At 40.2% G+C, this 20037-nt stretch overlaps 1 protein-coding gene across 1 annotated transcript; it reads right to left on the bottom strand.

Moving 5' to 3' along the window:
• Positions 1–4117: 4117 nt before the first annotated feature.
• Positions 4118–19542, bottom strand: LOC308327654 (uncharacterized protein; the record flags this gene model as incomplete). Its single annotated transcript, XM_080781175.1, has 16 exons — positions 19426–19542; positions 17490–17525; positions 16863–17156; positions 15766–16011; positions 15454–15630; positions 15292–15307; positions 15072–15172; positions 14145–14198; positions 10730–10768; positions 10016–10051; positions 9160–9462; positions 8738–8950; positions 7639–7884; positions 7337–7459; positions 5512–5600; positions 4118–4150 (listed from the first exon to the last, which is right to left on the bottom strand). Exons 1-16 carry the CDS (start codon positions 19451–19453, stop codon positions 4118–4120), a joined length of 2034 nt encoding a protein of 677 aa, XP_080637301.1. The 5' UTR covers positions 19454–19542.
• Between the last annotated feature and the right edge of the window lie 495 nt (positions 19543–20037).

The raw sequence follows: 20037 nt of genomic DNA on the forward strand, positions 1-20037 counted from the left end.
ACATTTGGGATGGGAAGTGGATATGTCCACATTTAGCCCAATGAGTGGTTTTATGCAAAACTAATGCTTGGAATGTATTCAGCATCATGGAAACCCTCTAGTTCGACATGTCACATGCTACTTAAAGCAAAAGGAAATCTAGAAAATATTAGCTTTTCTTGTTTTGTTTCTTTGTTTAGCCTTGAGACATTGACGCTCGCAGTAGGCCGACAGCAGGAAACGGCCCTGGCTGGATGGGGTCTACATAAATAATTATGCTACGAATGACACTTGACGTCAACATGGGAGAACCACATCAGAAATGTGGACCTGTACAGTCTATTCAGGACAGAGACAGAAGGATGAGACTGGCAGGCACTGTGTCAGGCAGCCAGAACTGGTATAGTGCGCAAACTACCACTGTAACCCAATGCACAGCTAGGAGAGGAAAGAGGTGCACCACATGTGGCGACAATTAAGGGCCTGCACACGCACGCACGCACGCGCACACACACACACACGCACAGTCGACACACACACACACACACACACACACACACACACACACACACACACACACACACAAACAAACCGATGACACATTTTCCTCAAGTTCCCACTTTTCAAGAAAAGAAGAAGTGTTCTGCATACCAAGAACATTACTATTATATTATACATGTTGTGCAACCTGCACTTATCCGTTGCATTGTGACTTGTGAGCTGGGCAGCGGCCCCCAAACATCCAGTTCCAACGAAATCACACAGGGCCAGCGTTTTCTCTGCTGACCAGGCTGTGCACACAATGCAGCTTTAAGAGTGTTCAATGCGGTCAAAGGGGATCATAATATTTATTGTATTTTATTTGTTCATTTGACAGAGGCGATGCACAGTAAATATATTGCATCAGAAATGGCATCGGTATAGAACTTAAATTCAGAGAATTAATCAAATTCAATAGTGAATGATTTAAAACACTATAGGGCACTATTTTGCGTGTCTTACTGTAAGTAACCAGGTGTTATGACTTAACTTTAAAGGTTATGACCTAGAGGCATGGTCAATGGTGTTTGGCCACTCAGAATAGCCAAATAGCATTGAGCATGCTTCCAGGTCTTAACAGTAAGTTAAGTAATAAGACCTGGTACTTAAGACACGCAAAATAGGGCCCTATATTATGTAAGCATTATCACAGTAAAATACACTGCAAAAGCCAAGGGAAATCTACTGTATTTCAGTGGTACCTAGTTCAGGAGTTCTATTATACAGCCAAGAACCCTTTCAGAAGTGTTAACATATTTCCGTTAACATCCTCGGTGTCCTACACTCTTTGCGCAGTGAAATCCTTAGAAATATAAATATATTCATGAATCCACCTCCTATGACCGGCTGTCGTTGGGCAATTATTTTTATTGGGGTTTCTTAATTGTGACCCTACCATTAACATCCTATGGCAGGCAAAAATGACCCTACCATTAACATCCTATGGCAGGCAAAAATGACCCTACCATTAACATCCTATGGCAGGCAAAAATGACCCTATACCATTAACATCCTATGGCAGGCAAAAATGGCAAAAATGGCCATAGCCCAAAATGTGCTGACCTCATCACATTTGTGCTGACCTCATCACATGATTTGTCATGACGTCTATGTCCGTTTTTAGCCCAAGGAGTGTTTTTTGTGCAAACCTAATGCTTGGAATGGATGAAAACCCCCTAGTTTGACATGTCACATGCTACATAAGGAAAATGTGACAGATTTTGCCTGCCTAACAGCAGGTAAGCAAGTGGATTCATGAACGTGTGTATTTAGACAATATTTAAAAAGAAATCTGTATACCAAATTTCCCACTTTAAACAAAAGAAGCCTGTCGGCTGCCGGACTATCACTGAAGAAGCACTTTATCCAACCCTTTTTTCCTCTCTGCTGTGTCGAAGACTGAGGTGGGGCCGTGGGGGTGACACTCCTATTACGAGCCTCCTATTCATGTCATGGTGAAAACAATAAGCAATAACCATCGGCCACACTACGGTACTAATAGTGTAAACTAAACAACTAAAATACAAGTCACATGATTGAAAACAGTAAAATTGTGTTTTTCTTGTTTGTTATTCGCTTAAGATTTGATACATACTGTAACATAAAAAAATTAAACATACTTCAAAAAGAAACAGTTGATGTGAAAAACAGGAAGAATTATGTTCTGACTTTTTGTGCTGTCCGGATAATTCTAATTCTGTATTCACCTTGGTAATTTGTATCATAAATAGGCCTATACAATATATCACGCACGCACTCACATGCACGCGCGCACGCACGCACGCACGGACAGGACCAGGAAAACTAAACGATCTCTTCAACAGGGATGAGGTTTCCATCTTCATTTACAAACCTGGAATAAAAAAAAAATTAAAAAGATTTTGCTTCCACATTGCTAACAGTAAATTATATACACAGACGAATGAGACAAGTTATTGTTTTAATCTCATAATAATGACATAAAGTATCACTGTGTGCTTTCACCTTCACATCAAATTCATCAAACACCTCTCCTGTCTCCTCTCCTCTCCCATGCTAGAGGTTATACACGCATGGGCACAAGAATGGTTGGCCTTCAGCTCTGTAAAGGGCCCTTTTAATACCAAGAACAACGGGCCTCATGCGCCAACCGTTCCCTTGAGGGGAAACACACTTAGGACGTTTTTAAGAAGATTCTTAGCTGTGACATTTTCCAACACAGAACAGAATCTACGTTTTTAAATATGTCCAGTCTTTGAACATGGACATATTTCTAAAAAACAATCTGTTGAATTGGCTGATGGGCAAGTTAGAATAGAGAGAGGGGCTGAGGGACCCCTGGTTGGTCTATGCTGGACCTTGTTGGTATGGCTGGATCTTTTTTTGTTTTGTTGTGATGTTCTATTTATTAGTCTTTTGTACACTGATTTTATGACTTTTATTGTTATTATTAGTTATTATTTTTTACATGTTTTATTAATGAGATACCAGTAAGTAAGGTGCTGCAAATTATTTATTTTTGATTGCAATGGAATTAAGTCCTTTGACCTATTTTGCAATCCGGATAGTTCTACGGTATGAATTTATCAAATAAATCAAATCAACAAACATTGAATATGTATATATATATGTATATATATATATATATATATGAATATGTACAGTACCTGATGTGTCCGGCTCCGTCTTCACTTGAGAATACAAATAACTCTTATATGGAGCCGCAGGTCTCTCTGTAGATGAAACTCAACGTTAGGAAGTTGTATTTATATTCATCAGCTCCACGTGCAAATTTACTTTTGCATTTCTTTATTGAACAAGGCTTCATGATATCCCTAACAAACCTATGTTAACACATTTTAATTAATTCTGATGGTCTCTATAAAATTGTGACATGTGGTGTGTGTGTGTGAGAGAGAGAGAGAGAGAGAGAGAGAGAGAGAGAGAGAGAGAGAGAGAGAGAGAAAAACATGTCACCGCAGATGTCACTATTATTTATAATTATTATAAAGTTAAAAAACAAAAACAATTCATTTGGATGTATTCAAATATTAGTCTAGTAGGCTATAACCAGATAGCATCCTTGTCCATTGCCCTATAGGAAATGTATACTAATGAGTGAATATTAACATTTTTATAATTAAAAACGTTGAAAGATGAAACCCCAAGCCCAAAAAATATTTGAAACCGTGTTGAATATATGAATGCATAACAAGTCAGCTGTGTGTGTGTGTGTGTGTGTGTGTGTGTGTGTGTGTGTGTGTGTGTGTGTGTGTGTGTGTGTGTGTGTGTGTGCGCGTGCGTGCGTGCGTAAAATTTGACACAATAACACCAACACTGTCAGCTAGTTTCTAGCACAATTAAAGCGTTAATAATAAGGCTATGTGATGATGACTCTGTGGTAGATAAGGTAGGATTGTAGGCCTATACTATACTATGAAAGTTATGAAACTAAAACGTAGAGACTAAAACACCATGCATGCACCCTCTGAGACACTATACAGCCCATGCATAATCATCACCACAATCATATTTCATATTGATTGAATGTTTGTTAGAGTTTGCTCACCCTTCTTTTTTTTCTTTCCCAAATTATGTTTGAGGTCCATCTGTGCATTTGTCACGTCACTGAACTCAGCAGCTGCAGGCTCTTCTGAAAGAAGGCACCATAGACATCTGTAAATTCAAGTCATTTTTGTAAAAAATCCCTCGTTTAAATCAGCATGTATTATCATGATATGCAGATTGTTGTACTACTCTGTGAAAAAATGCAGTCACTTGGCACTTCTTGCCACCTCTTGACGCATATACAGCTCCATAGCAATGAATTAGAATATCAGGTTCAGGTTCAGGTTAATTTATTTGGTTTGGTTTACAGCAAGGCATAACACAGGCAGGTAACGTGAAACACAAAAACACAGTAAAAAGGCACATAGTACACATAGAACAATAAAACAGGATGGCAGTTCAAGGTATCAGTGTAACATTATAATTCATAACATTTTCAGAATAGTTGTATAAGTAATTCATACAAGCGAGTCAGGTGACAAGTTACCTCCTCTGTAAAAGTTCATTTTTTTCCCCTAATATAATTCAAAAAGTTAAACTTTCATATATTATTCTCAATTCATTGCGCATAAAGTGAAGTATTTAAAACCTTTTTTTGTTTTAATCTTGATGATTATGGTGTACAGTTCATGAAAATCAAAAAATCCTATCTAAAAAAAAAATTGAATATTTTACGAAACCACAAAAAAAGGATTTTCTTTTAAACGAGAAATGTCGACCATCTGAAAAGTATATTAATGTATGCAGTCAATGCTTGGTCTGGGCTACTTTTGAACAAATTATGTCATCAATGGGGCGTGGCATGGAGGGGATTGCTTTGATAACAGCCATAAATTAATTTGTATTGTTGAGTCTCATGTCTCACATGCACCTTCCTCTTGACAATACAACCTAGATTCTCTGTGGGGTTCAGGTCAGGTCAGTACACCGATTACTTGTAGTTTTGGCTCTCTGGGCAGGTGCCAAGTGCTGCCTGAAAAGGAAGATCTCGTATCTCGTAAAATATTCTAATTTGTTGAGATAGGATTTTTTTTTTTTTTCATGAGCTGTACACCATAATCATCTAGATTAAAACAAAAAAAGTTTGAAATACTTCACCTTATGCACAGCACAATGAATTGAGAATATATGAAAGTTTCACTTTTTGAATGATATTGCGGAAGAAAATTAACTTTTACACAATATTCTAATTCATTGAGATCGAGCTGTATATGCCTGCACCCTATCAGTGTGTTGTGGGTGTGTCCAGGCGTCTCGCGCACGGCTGAAACTTGACGCGTCGGCAAATAAAAGTTGCAGCCGCGCGTTAGCGTCATTTCCATCCACCATCTGTTTAAAAGCCAGGAAGAGACGCCTATAGACTAGGCGTCCTCTTGCCGCTTCTTGGCACGTATATGTGCCCGCGCCCAATTTGATTGATCGATTGTGATTGATTGAAAGGCTCACCATGCTGAAGAGGGGATTGGCCCTCATCTGGACCTCCACACTCATTGGTCCTCTGGTCTGCTGCTGCGTCCGGATTGGTTCCCTGGGTCCTGGCAGATCGTTTTCAAGATTAATATTTAGCTTCATAAAGCAGTGAATAAGATCTATACTGTTTTAATATGAGACACACAGATGGGCTTGTGCAGTAGATTGGCTATACTCAGCTGCATCGTGTTGTGAGCTTGTGCAGTAGATTGGCTATACTCAGCTGCATTGTGTTGTGAGCTTGTGCAGTAGATTGGCTATACTCAGAGAGCTTGTGCAGTAGATTGGCTGTACTCAGAGAGCTTGTGCAGTAGATTGGCTATACTCAGCTGCATTGTGCAGTAGATTGGCTGTACTCAGAGAGCTTGTGCAGTAGATTGGCTATACTCAGCTGCATTGTGCAGTAGATTGGCTGTACTCAGCAGGCAACCAAGTGTAAAATCTGCCATTATGATGCCATCAAAGCCTGCCAAAATAAGTCACTGTAGATCTTACGATATTTAGTCGTCTAAAAGTAGACTAAAACATTTCAGATGACTAAAACTCAATTAAATTTTACTCAAAAGACTAACTAGATCAAAATGTGCTGTCACACTACAAATAGGAATCGGCACTAATAACCTCCAATTTACAAAATAACTAGTAAATAGCACATATGAATCATTTCTATGATGTGTTTTCTCCTGGTCTCATATGAAGGTGTTAGCAGTTGATACGTTTTTTTTTAATATTGGTTTTACATGGTGGCTTTAGGATCAGGGGCGGTTCCAGCTAGGGGGCAAAGGACTGTAAGAGACTCTAGACTTATAGTTCCGCCTCTCATCAAGCTCAGCCAATCATCGGAAGAAGGCATGTCCACCTGAGCACTATAAGAACTGCTATCAGCTGTGTGCATTGGCAGTTTCAGACACTGTCCATGGAGATGGTGGTGGGTGTGTGATCTGAATGCTGGAGTGGTGCCCAAAGGATTTCTTTTATCATTTATTTTATATTATTATTGCATTCATGTTGATGGTCAAACGGTGACCCATTACTATCTGTTGTTGCTTCCGGAACATTTGTTTGACGCCGTTTTCTCTGAGCGAGGAGGAATAACAGCTCAACTAAATGAAGCTGCTGTGTTTGTCCTTCCTTTTTCCTGGGTGGTGACTTAAAGGGACACTTCACCCTTTTTGCAAAAAGATATATGTTAATGACGTTTAGAAGCTTTAGATCACTTTCGTGGGGGTCTTTATGTGTGTAATATGTGGTTTTAGATATTTTAGATTGTAGCAGTGAGCCTGTTGTCTCTGATGTCATGGACACTGGTCTCACTACCTTCCTGGACTACAATTCCCATAATTCTTTGGTGCACTGCTCCTCCTTGTGGATAGGGGGGAGAGCTGTCTTACTGAGACAACATGTAGTCCAGGAAGGAAGTGAGCCCATTGTCCATGACATCAGAGACAAAAGGCTCACTGCTACAATCTAAAATATCTAAAACCACATATTACACACATAAAGACCCCCAGGAAAGTGTTCTAAAGCTCCTAAACGTCATTAACATATATTATTTTGCAAAAAGGGTGAAGTGTCCCTTTAAGTTGGTCACAGTATTGACTAAAGGCATCACTAGGGACAGTCTTAGAATCAGAGAGCATGCAGTATAATTACCTACCTGACACAACATGGTTCTGTAATGAAACAAAAGAGTAACACGAGTTAAATGTTTTACACTGCAAACCAGTTATCTGTGTATAGTATACAGCTTCCCAACGGGGATGTTTATTTAAACGGGTATATAAGCCACCTTTTCCCTCACCTTTCGATGTGATGTATCGACACAGCACTAGCATGACGATGGTCAACAGAATCACCACAAGAAGTCCTAGAATCAGCCCTTCTATGTGAGGAAACGTCTGTTCCTGCACAGCGGGTGCAGTCACTGGAGGTTGAGACAGTATAAACTTAGGCAATGATTATTTGTGTTAGAACAACTCATTTGAGCTTTTAGACTGTATAGTGCATGCTTCAAACTATTGTGACTACGGCTTTTGCAGATGGAAAGATATTTGGCAAATTCCTAACATACATGAATTACAACAAATAATAGATTTACAGAACCTCTCACTGCCACCCAGCTCTGTGGTGACTCTCCTCCAGAATGGTTACACTTGTAGAATCCCTCATCAGACTTTGACACAGCAGCTATGATCATCTCTCCATTGGTGTTAGTTTGGACCAGTTCTTCGTTTCTATAAAAGTCCACGTTGGAGAGAGACGAGTCTGTTCTGTGTTTGCATTGAAGAGTGACTTCATGTCCCTCAGCCACAGGGTGAACAGGACTCACCAGGATGACAGAACCACCATCTGTGAAACAATTTTGAATGATGCTGCAGTATTTGTTAAGTAGTGATTATGCGACATAACTTATTCTCACTTATTCTCACGTAATTTGTCCTGATAATCCCGCCTACAATGTAATGCGGAATCAGTGGTGAAAGACGTATTCAAAGGTTTTACTTTTACTAATCTAGAAACACCCTGTTACAAGTTAAAGGAACCAGCGTCTGAGATTTACAGTATGCTGTGCGTTGCGAAGTCCGCTTCTAGCCTACTCGCTGCTGTTCGAGTTGCCTACCGACGGAACAACGGATTCATACGTTATCACTGCATTAAATACACAACATCAACCGTTATCAGGACGTTGGAACATGGCCAATATGGCCATACAGCCCACACTGGCATACTAGACTGCAGGCATGCAGGGTGGTGCAGACATAGCCTGGTAAACGACACCCTCTGCTGGACGTGTTGGGGGCCAACTCAATGGCCGGGACATGGAAACTAGGGGGTACTAATATTTACTATTCTCTGCCTATCGGGACGCAACTGGAACGGCGCTGAGCCGGCTCTGGTGGAACGCTCGGCTAGCGCCTCGCTCTGCGGTGCCTCACCTGGCTCAAGGCCACCAGAGACGGCGCACCTCCGTCATGGTCACAAAAAGCAAACGCTCCCATAGTTTCACTTCCGCGTTTCCGAGAATGTGTGATTATCACATTGTGGCTGTATTCTAAGCTTCTGATCACAAACATTCTCTTGATTAAGGGGTGATAACATTCGATGCGGTGATGACCCAGGCCTCCCCTCACGTCGAACGTTAACGTACGGTCAAATCCTTCCCCAACCGCCACCTGTTCATGTGAAGTAGCTGCGGACTCACAGTGTATTGTGATGTTGACAGCATTGCTGTACTCTCCCAGTTCAGACTCGCACCAGAACACTCTGTGGACACTTTCACCTCGATGCAAGGCAGTCTTTTCAGCGGGGTACCTCTTCAGTTTCCCCTCACAGCTCAGTGGGAGAGGCTTAGACTCAGAGAGGAAGTGTTGACTTCTGTTAGAACTCACTGTGAGAGAAACTGAAGCATGAGCATCTAAAACACAACACAGGGTCAGAGGTCAAACGAAGAGCAGCGCTACAATGATACAGCATAGCCTACATGTAGTGAACTACAGTATGAACTCAACAAAAGTAATAGCATCAAAGAATTGGAGAGATAATAGGAGAAATGCTGATTAGGTCAATGCAGGCTATCATGTAGAGTAGACTGTCTTGAAACATGACGGATCGAGTCACACTCACCAGCAGACCACACAAACTGACGTTCACTGTATCTAGTGTAATGAAGCGGGTCTCCTCTCCCAGCTTTACACGCATATCCTCCTGTGCCTGTAGGATCATGAATGATGAAGGAACCTTCTACAGTCCCATGGAGGCTACCAGGTAACAGCTCATACGTGTAGTTGTTGTGTGAAGGTTTAGGAACAGCTCTGTACCAGTAGAAGCTCCAGTCTGCAGATGATCCGTTAACCTCACAGCTCAGAGTCACTGAGACTCCAGGACTCAACCAAGGAGGAGACACACGGAGGACAGGCTGGAGTCTGTCTGTGGGAAAGCACATTTATCTGCATGTAAATAAAATAAGGAAAGGCCAAAGCCATACACCTTGTCTATGGACTCATACAGGCATGAGGTAAACGCAAACTTATAACACAATTACAAAGTCAGCCTTCAATCAACTAATAAGCATAACCACTGACTAAAGGTTGTATTACTCAGCAGGATAAAATTATGAAAACGTGTCCATACATTCATCTTCAGTAGACTTGAGTACTGTGATGGTCTCCCTAAATTAAAAGAATGGCTCCTCAGAATCAGAACGATTTTTTTGTTTACTGAATGCAAATGTCCTTTTATATTTGCGTATTGTTTTTGGTTGTTTTATGTAAAGCACCTTGAATTGTCTTGTTGAATAAACCTTGTGGCTTATTAACTGGACAAACATATGCAATTACATACTACAGCCACAAGGTGGATGCCAAAGACCACCCTACTTTTACAACATACTGACGGAACAAAATGTAATAATAAATATCTGATAGCCTAAAGTATGTGTCATCTTGACTGAGTGAATACAATATATTAAATGAATCGTCACCTTGACTGTGTCCATAGGAGAGGAAGTTACTCAGCACTGAAACACATTTGATGAGATAACGCTTAGCATAAATGTAATGCATGCATTTTAATTAGTAATTTACGCCAGTGGTTCTCAAAGTGGGCCCAGCCCCAGGGGTCCTTGAGGGAGTCCCAGGGGGTCCCCAGCTAAATGATAGTTTGGCACAAAATGGACCCTTATGGCAAGTTATATGGGTCTGTAACTCTGTGTACAAATGGAACCAAATGGACCCGTTCCGTTTGTAAAATCTCAGTTAGATTAACATTGATTTTACAATTTAAATTGGGTCCGTAGACTAATGCATGTCAAACTGGGCGTCCTTGAAATTAAACGAGTTGAGAATCACTGTAAAAATGTTCTCTTATACAATAATGTATACAATCGGTATATGGCATGTTAATACAATTTAACTCATACAATCTAGTATGTTAATACAATATAACTTCGTGGCTCACCTAGACACAGGATCTGACACACATTTTGACCTGATGGCCAACATTTAATTCATCCCCTGAGCAAGCATGCAGGCTCTATTAGCACAATGGTAAACATGTCAGAAACCGGATTTAAGGAAGGTTACATGATAATAGTGATTCTTTGACAAAAGAAAAAGCCACATATCCTTGAATTGAAATTCAAATAGTTGAAGTTCAAATACTAGTTCAACAGAGCTGCTATAGTGATAATACTCACAGAGGAGAACGCAGAGCAAGATATGAGCCATATCCTCTCCTGTGATGAACGGCCAGAGAGAGAGAGAGAGAGAGAGAGAGAGAGAGAGAGAGGGGTGCAGATGGAGACAGACACAGATTATTGTCTATTGTCTATTGTTGTATTGAGAGGGAGGGAGAGAGAGAGAGAGAGAGAGGGTGAGGAAGATGGTACACTTCATGTCATGAGCTCAGTTTCTGCAAGTAAATTCACATGTCTTCTTCCTCTTCCTCGAAGAGAGACTGAGTTGATCTCATTCATTCATTCATTCATGTGATCGTTCGTTCATACCATTGTTTTATAAAGCAGTGGATGTTTTTTTTACCTCAAGGGCCTCTCAGACACAGCCTGTAAGCAGGCACTGAGGATAGGAGATGTGCATCTCTTAAGTTACACCAGCATGAAGCATGTTTGTAGCCTACATTCAGCACTTTTGAAGTGTTCAGTTCAATGTACACAAGCCAAAACGTACTTATTTTTTACGAGTTATAAGCCAAAACGTTAGCCTATGTACTGTATATTGTTATATGTTATAGTGACAGCATGACGCTAATTTAAAACATAATTCAATGTAGCGTACATGCAAAGTTAGACAAATACACTGAAGACACATGGACAGGGGAAAACATAATCTCTCTCTCATGTGGAAAGAGTATAGACTGTTAACATAATGTTAAATGCAGGGCAATATATGCACGGTGGCATAAGAGATGTGGAAGGAGTTTACACAACACCACCGGTGTGAGAACAAAGTTGTTTTAATTAAACTGCAAATACAAACATGGCTCTGATACATCCTCATTCACATCCAAGGTCCTTCATTAATTCATACTGTACAAGGATTATCACATTTTTATGTACTACAGTATAACTTAACCCATGCATTGAGACCTGAGGGTCGATTCCACAAATGCTTCAGTATCAGTATAGTTCTCACACTTTCAAGATTAAAATAATAATAATAATAAAAAACAAATGCAGATGTACAAGCTCCCAGCACGGCACAAGTGATGTGCTGTGAGCTTGTATATCTGCTATTTTTGAATAGCCAACACAATAATGTAATACTTTCCCGGTTTTAATGGACTAAGAAAAGTGTAAATATAGTTTTATTTACTTCACAATGTTCTAGCCCTAATGCCCTAAAGATACACACAGAATATTGTTGAAGAAACACAAACATTATTTCATAACAAAAACATTATTTGCTGGAGATGCAGGAAAGCAGCTTTCAGGCAGCAAACACTGTACGGACCCGTTTAATAGCTAGGTGAAAGCATTTTCAGTGTGCGTACGTGCCCATAGGGGAGAGAGAGAGAGAGAGAGAGAGAGGGGGGGGGGGGGGTGATTCTTGCATTTGTATGCAGGTTATATTAATGTTACTCTCCATGTATTCATTTTTGATCCATTTGTATGGTTATTAAGACCTGCAAATGCCTTATAAATCAGTAGTTTTTGTGCCGCCCCCAAATCAATTTATATTTGGCTGCAGACCCCCACCTGAAAATGCTTTGTGCCAGGGACCCCCAGAAGAGAATATTAAAAGGAAAAGAAAAATAAGGAAAGAAAAGACCAAACTGGCACATGTATACAAGCAAAGTGAGCTTGTAGATATATGGTTTTTGAAAAGCCAATGCTAAAATCTAAAATGACAGCTGCTTTCCTGGTTTGAATGCAGGTTACACACATAAATGTCACCCTGCATGCATTGGTGAAGATATTGCTGTTGTCTTCATGTTGGATTGTCCTACACGACTGCATAAGGAGATGAAACAAAGATAATAATAAACCTTTAGGATACTGGATATTCTATCCACTGCCTTTCCTTAAGTATGGAACATGAAAAGATTGACTCATTCAGTTTTAGCATTCATTAAAGCTCTGTTACAACTTGTATAGTTAATAAAAAAACCTTCACAATCCTGTTTCTGGTTTGGCACAAAGTTTGACCTGAAGCTCAAAATCTAGTCTATTTCTCCCCTACCTGTATGCATACAGGCTCTACATTGGCACAGGAATTTCACGATTTCAGAACTCAAATGTGTTGTAGAAGCGGAAAGTTACATAGCACAGCTTTAAGTTAACTTCCATCTCAACAGAATAAAAGCTCACAGTCAGTCGCATCTGCCTCCACACTAAAAGCTCACAATGTGTCGTATCTGCCTCCACAATAAAAGCTCACAATCAGCACAAAATCAATTAATTAAATCATTGGATTGGATCTTAAAAAATATATATATACTGTACCAATTTCATAATCTTGGTCTTGGTCGATTACTCCATAGATGCTTTTGTCGCCTAAATGTAAACAATTCATCCATTAACATAATTTGATTTGAATTATTCTACCAATTAAAAAAATACAATGTACTTCAAAAAAGGACATTAACCCATTTTGGGGTGGGAACCCCTTTTGGTGTTAGCATTATGTTACAGTTTAGCTATCGAAAAATAGCAGATCTACAAGCTCATATAGCGCGCCACCGAGTGGTGCGCTACGAGCTTGTAGGTCTGCTATTTTTGAAAAATCAAAGAACCACTGACATAGAAACATAGCTTTTTCAAAAAACTGTCAGGATGTATACATTTTTAGAATCTAATCTCAGGTCAAAATGGGTTTAAGGAACTTGCACACTTCTGTGTGTTTGGGATTAGGTCCTTGCAGACTTGTGTAACATTCTGAAAAAACATGGGGAAGAAAAAAGACTGACCGTGTTGCAGTGGGCAGTACACGCCATCAGGAGGAGGCCCACTTTGATTGGTCATTTGGTCTGCAGCTGAGCTCTGATTGGTTCCCTGAGACTGAACAGCTCTGTAATTAATAAATGAATACATGAATACATTACATGAATACATGAACACATGAATACAAGTAACATGAATAAATGTGTGTAAGACAGAGATCAATACTGTACTTGCCTGACACAACCTGGAACTGTAAATACAAAAAAAAAGTTGTACCATAAATATTTGAACCAAATAAAAACATTTCAGTGCATTTCTCCTACTTTACATGTTAAAGGTTGTGAATGTGAACTATAGGTGATGTCACTGACAAACAATTAACTAATCTATCCTATATGAACAAAGCAATCATCAGAGATCTTGTGCTTAATCCATTATAAGCATTATGTTATACTTTAGCTATTGAAAAATAGCAGATCTACAATTTTTGAATATATATTATTTCAGTATAATAACGTTTTTAACTCAAATCTTTGCTTCTGGGGGGGGGGGGGAGGGGTTTCCCTGGAACAACATTTTTTCAGATGGGGGGGGGGGGGGGGGGTCAGCGGCCAATCTCTTGTAATTGGTCCTTGACATGCGGAATTGTTTGATGTTTTTAACATAATATGTTAATAATAATAATATCTTATGTTAAATAATTATACTGTACCATTTTCATAGTCAGCATCAGGGTTGTGGATGACGCCATAGACGCTTGTGTCGCCTAAAGATAAACAGACATTTCAGTTCAGTTAATTATTTCTGCAAATCAGAAAAACGAAACAAACTGACAAGAACATACATTGTTAAATCAATGCATGACTTTTGATTGTTTTTTTTATTTTTATTTTTTTTATTTGAAGCTATATGCATTGCATTTGTTTAAAATTAGGACCAGTTGTGCAGAATTGTGACACAGCTCAGTGGACTCAGTGGTTAAAGTGTACACCCTGATATTTGCGGAAGTACTGTGTTTGTACATAAGCATGGAAATGGTGGTGGGTTTGAGTAAATGGTGATGCCCCGCCCCCCCCCCCCCTCCTCCTACTAGTAGCTTAGGTAAATGGTGCATTCATTCAGACACCGATGACAGAGGAAACCATGCAAGGCACCCCAACCTGCCATCAGCAATTATAGAGGTTCAGTGTCTTGCTCAGGGACACTTCGACACTATAGCTCTGGAGGAGCCCGGGTTCGAGCTGGCAACCTTGCGGTTCCCCATCCAGCCACTCTACCCCTGAGCCACTGCCGCCCCTGGTATTTGGCCGATAAAGTATATAGTTGTAGACCAGGGCAGTCTCAACGGAACTTAAGACGAGAGAGAGAGAGAGAGAGAGAGAGAGAGAGACACCATCGAGCATATTGAAGCGTGTGAGTTGCCGTGTACACCTGCCTGTACAAAGAAAACAGGGGTTTGGGCAGGGGAACACACCATACCTTCTATATGATGTCACTGAGCATCATGAAGGTACTGAAAGACCCACCCACCTCAGACAATCAGCGACATTATGAACATTACAAAACGTATAATTGTCCGGGTGAAAATCACCTGGGTTTTAGTGTTCTAGGCGGTTAATCAATTAGTTCAAAGACTGACCGTGCTGCAGCGTGCTGTACAAGTCATCAGGAGACCCTGCACTTTGATTGGTCATCTGGACTGCAGCTGAGCCCTGATTGGTTCCCTGAGACTGACTCGGTCTGTAATTAAGACATATACATAAGTCAGTCATAAAATAAGTAGAAAACATGACAGCATGAATGTACTGCGGTTATGTTGATACTGTACAGACAGAGATCAATACGGTAGGCCTACTTACCTGACACAACATGGAGCTGTTAAAAAAAAAGAAAAAAACGGCTACATGAGTGGAACATAATATTGATCCTTCATATTGCTATGCTTTGATACTACTATTATAATATTGATCCTTCATATTGCTATGCTTTGATACTCTTCTACTTTTACATTGGGTTCTCACCTGTCCTGTATCGACGCAGCAGCACCACCAGCAGGATGCTCAGTGGAATCACAACAACGAGTCCTACAATCAACATTATCAACCCTAGGTTGACTGATCCAGAAGGTTGAGTAGTAGTAGTAGTAGTAGTAGTAGTAGTAGTAGTAGTAGTAGTAGATCCAGACACTGATGGAGACACTACAACAACAATTACAACAATATTATTCTAAATGAATGCATTAGTAATATTAGACCAACTCATTTCAGAATTTAGGGTATAGTGTACACAGTATGCCTTAAAAGTACAACCATTTAAGGACTGTTATGGCCTACCTATGTTTACTGGGTCACTGTATTCAGTGTAGTAAAGTGTCTCTCCTCTCCCTCCTCTGCACCAGTACATTCCACCTTCTGCCACATTGAATGATCCAGTAGAGTATTGATCGATCAGTGAGTGTGTGTCGTTTTGGTACAAGTAGTATTTCCATCCAGAGGAGCCCTTCACAGAGCAGGTCAGTGTAACACTGCCCTCTACTGGTAGGACTCTCTGGTCAGCTGTCAGTGTGGCCTTTGGTTTATCTGTGGTTCACATTAGGAAGAAACACTAATTATTAGGGCCCTATTTTTTAACGGTGGAACTTAATCGGCACATGTAACGTTTTTAGCCTGACGGTGCCAAACTCATGGCGTGGGTTTTAATTTGGACGTCTCTTGTTTGGGTGAGAAAAGAGATTCTCCCGCACATCTTGACATCCTTTATCACGACGTCATTAACCCATTCTGAACGGGCACCCGTTTTGGTGTTAGCATCATGTTATGCTTTAGCTATTGAAAAAATAGCAGATCTACAAGCTCGTAGCGCGCCACTCGGTGGCGCGCTATGAGCTTGTAGGTCTGCTATTTTTTGAAAAATCGAAGAACGACTGACATTTTTATAATCTGATCTCAGGTCAGAATGGGTTCATCAGACCAGTGTGTGTCCAGTGGAAACCTCGTACGAATCTGATCTCAGGTCAGAATGGGTTAATGCTGCTCGGAGCTCCCATAGATTTTAAGCTTGCATGCTTTCACTTCATGCACATGATCAGAAAAGCACTCCGTGTGAAAGCAACCAGTTAGTTCCTATACAGGCGATGGAATACTCTGATTGTATTTCACTAACACCCAAAACAATTCCATGACTATAATTCAGTGCCCTTAATTAGCACCGGGCTCATGCAGACACATAATTATATAGCACCCACATTTTAGTTTCAATATCATTGTGTGTGTGTGTGTGTGTGTGTGTGTGTGTGTGTGTGTGTGTGTGTGTGTGTGTGTGTGTGTGTGTGTGTGCGTGCGTGTGATTATGGGTACAGAACTCATAATATGAGTGCTATGATTGATAATAAATAATGTCGATGATGAGAAAGTATGATGATGTGACTTACCTCCTGATACAGTCAAAGTTACTAGATTTGGCCTAGTTTGTTTCAATGTTATACCCCCATTTGGTTTTGATTTTATACCAATACAGTTGTATTCACCACTGTGGTTTAGCTGTGCTTGAAATGAATGTTTATTCTGAACAGACTGTTTAACTAATGTAACACCATCTCTAGTATTCTCTATGTAGTACAGCCAGTCAGTCGTCGGCCCTTCTTTCATGTCACATGTGAATGTAACAGTCTCTCCAGTAAATATGGGGGACCAGTCGGGTTCCAGGGTTAGAACAGCTGGTGTCTCTACACAAACACATAGAACACAAACATTTAAGTAGAATCAAACCAAATGAATCAAACCGTTGTCACTAAATCACAAATACACAAACAGCACAGACGTGCACGTGCGCACACACACACACACACACACACACACACACACACACACACACACACACACATGCACACACACTGACACACGCATGCACATATATGTATATGTGTAACTTATAATGATGACTATAGCAATAATAAACTGTAATAAAATAAAAAAGGGCGTACAGTATTTGACAGGTGTAAACATGACCTTGACTGAATGAATAAAGAGAATAAGTATTAATAATAATTAATATTCACCTTCACTGTGTCCAAAGGAGAGGAGGTTACTCAGCACTGAAACACAGTTGATGAGACCATATCAAGCTAAGAATAAAATCTATGCATTTTATTGCCAACTTTCAAGTTCAATAAACAAATGTAACAATAATTTGTCTTTTATGGTTTTATATTCATATATTACCATTGTGTTAATCAGAAAGCACCTTCCTATTTTCTGCGTTCAATTGTGTGTGGAGCTTTTTATTTGTATTTTTTAAGGAAACATTGTTCTATATAGTTGTGTGAATTTTGCACCCACTTCACTGACCAAGACAGGAAGTTGTAAACGTCTAGTAGGCCTAACTACAGTAGAGCATAACCTCGCGTCACCAGGCTTCATTTCCACCTCGGAGGAAAGCCTGGTCTGTGTTAGTAAATTGAGGAGGAAAGCCTGGTCTGTGTTAGTAAATTGAGGAGGAAAGCCTGGTCTGTGTTAGAAAATTGAGGAGGAAAGCCTGGTCTGTGTTAGTAAATTGAGGAGGAAAGCCTGGTCTGTGTTAGTAAATTGAGGAGGAAAGCCTGGTCTGTGTTAGTAAATTAAAGCCTGGTCTGTGTTAGTAAATTGCCGTGTGATGCCGGTCGAGATGTCATGTTGTGGTCATTGTTTTGTCATCAGGCCGGAACCCTCTAAACCAGGACAAGCCGGAAGAATAATACCTTGCGGCGTAAATGCCATTACTACACACCTACATTATATTAGATTTATTGTATTTCATAATACATTTCCAGCACTAGGGCTGCATGTAGGCTATACACCTTTCCAAAAATCCCCATGAGAATGATTCTGTCACGATCTGTGACATTTTATTTGTTCCTGGATTTTGGTAAAAAAAAAATTAATAAACCTCCAGCATTTCGACTGCTCTGCGTCTGGGCCTCTCTGTACTGCATTTGTACAGTACATGAACTGGGGCTGTCATATAATCAAATATACAGTAGTATATTGTTGTTTGTCTGGCCTTGTGGGAGAGAATAGTAGAAATAACTCCTCATTACACTATAGGTTTGGTCCGACGTACATATACTACACCCTACCCCACACACTAACCTAACATATACTACACCCTACCCCACACACTAACCTAACCCTGATTCATTATAAATTATATATTGAAAATGATGTAAACAAGTCTTGTGCTTTTCATGGTTTCGTCCACAATGTAGCAATTTTTGTATTGACTGTGCATTCGTTTGAAATGTACCCGTTCTACATACTGTGACATAAAGAATTCAATCAATCATCAATGATCCTCAACCGGCCACGTATGTACTACAGAGATCTCACAGTATATGGGCACATGAAAGGGACACAGACAGAGAGCTAAAACGGGTGCTATATGACAACGGATATTATTCGGTTCCCAAGTTGCATCGTTCCCAAATAGGCCGGTGGCCAACGGGCACGTACAGGTCTAGTGTGTCTTAACCGGCCACACATGTCGGGTTCCACGGGTGAGTATTAACCGGCCACGCATGTTGTCGGACTGTTGCATGTCGGACTGAATCTTCTGCCGTAAATTAAACGTAAGAGTAACATGATCAAGACTCCACCTTAGCCCGTATTTTTTTGCCCTATAGCACTCGACGCCCGGCAGGCTTATGTAAAGGTTAAATTGTAATTTAGATAGCATGTTATGTAGACAGATGCTATGGTGAATTGGTTGACCTCGTATCCTACAGTATAGTTTTAATGTACAGATGTTTTATTTTTTTATGTTATACTGTTTAGAGTTAGACTGATGATACTGTAGGTTCTTGGTTTACTTTACTATAATTTCTATGCATTTGATTATTATTGATACATTTTCGTTATTTATGTGTACCTTCCTTACTGTAAATCACTCTGGATTACGTCTGAAAGACATCCTAAATTGTAAAATTGAACACACTATAGTAATAATGGTGATATACTCACAGAGGACACCGAGCGAGATATGAGCCATCCTCTCATGTGAATCTGAACGTCCCTGAAAGACCTTTCTACTTCATGAACACTCTGAACTAATACTGATGTGACAAACAAAGAGAGAGAGAGAGAGAGAGAGAGAGAGAGAAAGAGGACGATAGGATCATGACATGAAGTTATTTAGTCATTTCAGTGCTATTCCTCTTTTTGAGTGGTACAGAGCTATGTGTGTGGTTGGGTGGCTGGGTGGGTCTGACTCTGGGTACGGAAACAGTATGGTTGTTTTTCACCACCTGTGCGCAACCTAACACACACACAAACGCACACGCACTTGTTATCTGTATATATGATTTCGAGTGTGCCAGTACAGTACAGTGATAGACAGTACAGCATAGTAGAAGGTACAGTAGAGGGACCCCCACACGGTAACCATGGGCGGAGCTTGGGGGGGGTGCAGGGGGGGCACTGCACCCCCTGGCAAAAATAAATAGAAATACAAATAACTTCTGGCTTCTGTAGTGCAGATGGAGACAGACACAGATTATTGTCTATTGTCTATTGTTGTATTGAGAGGGGGAGAGAGAGAGAGAGAGAGAGAGAGAGAGGGTGAGGAAGATGGTA

This window comes from Protomyctophum bolini (genome assembly GCF_963924005.1).
Source record: "Protomyctophum bolini genome assembly, chromosome: 13".
Taxonomy (NCBI): Eukaryota; Metazoa; Chordata; class Actinopteri; order Myctophiformes; family Myctophidae; genus Protomyctophum; species Protomyctophum bolini.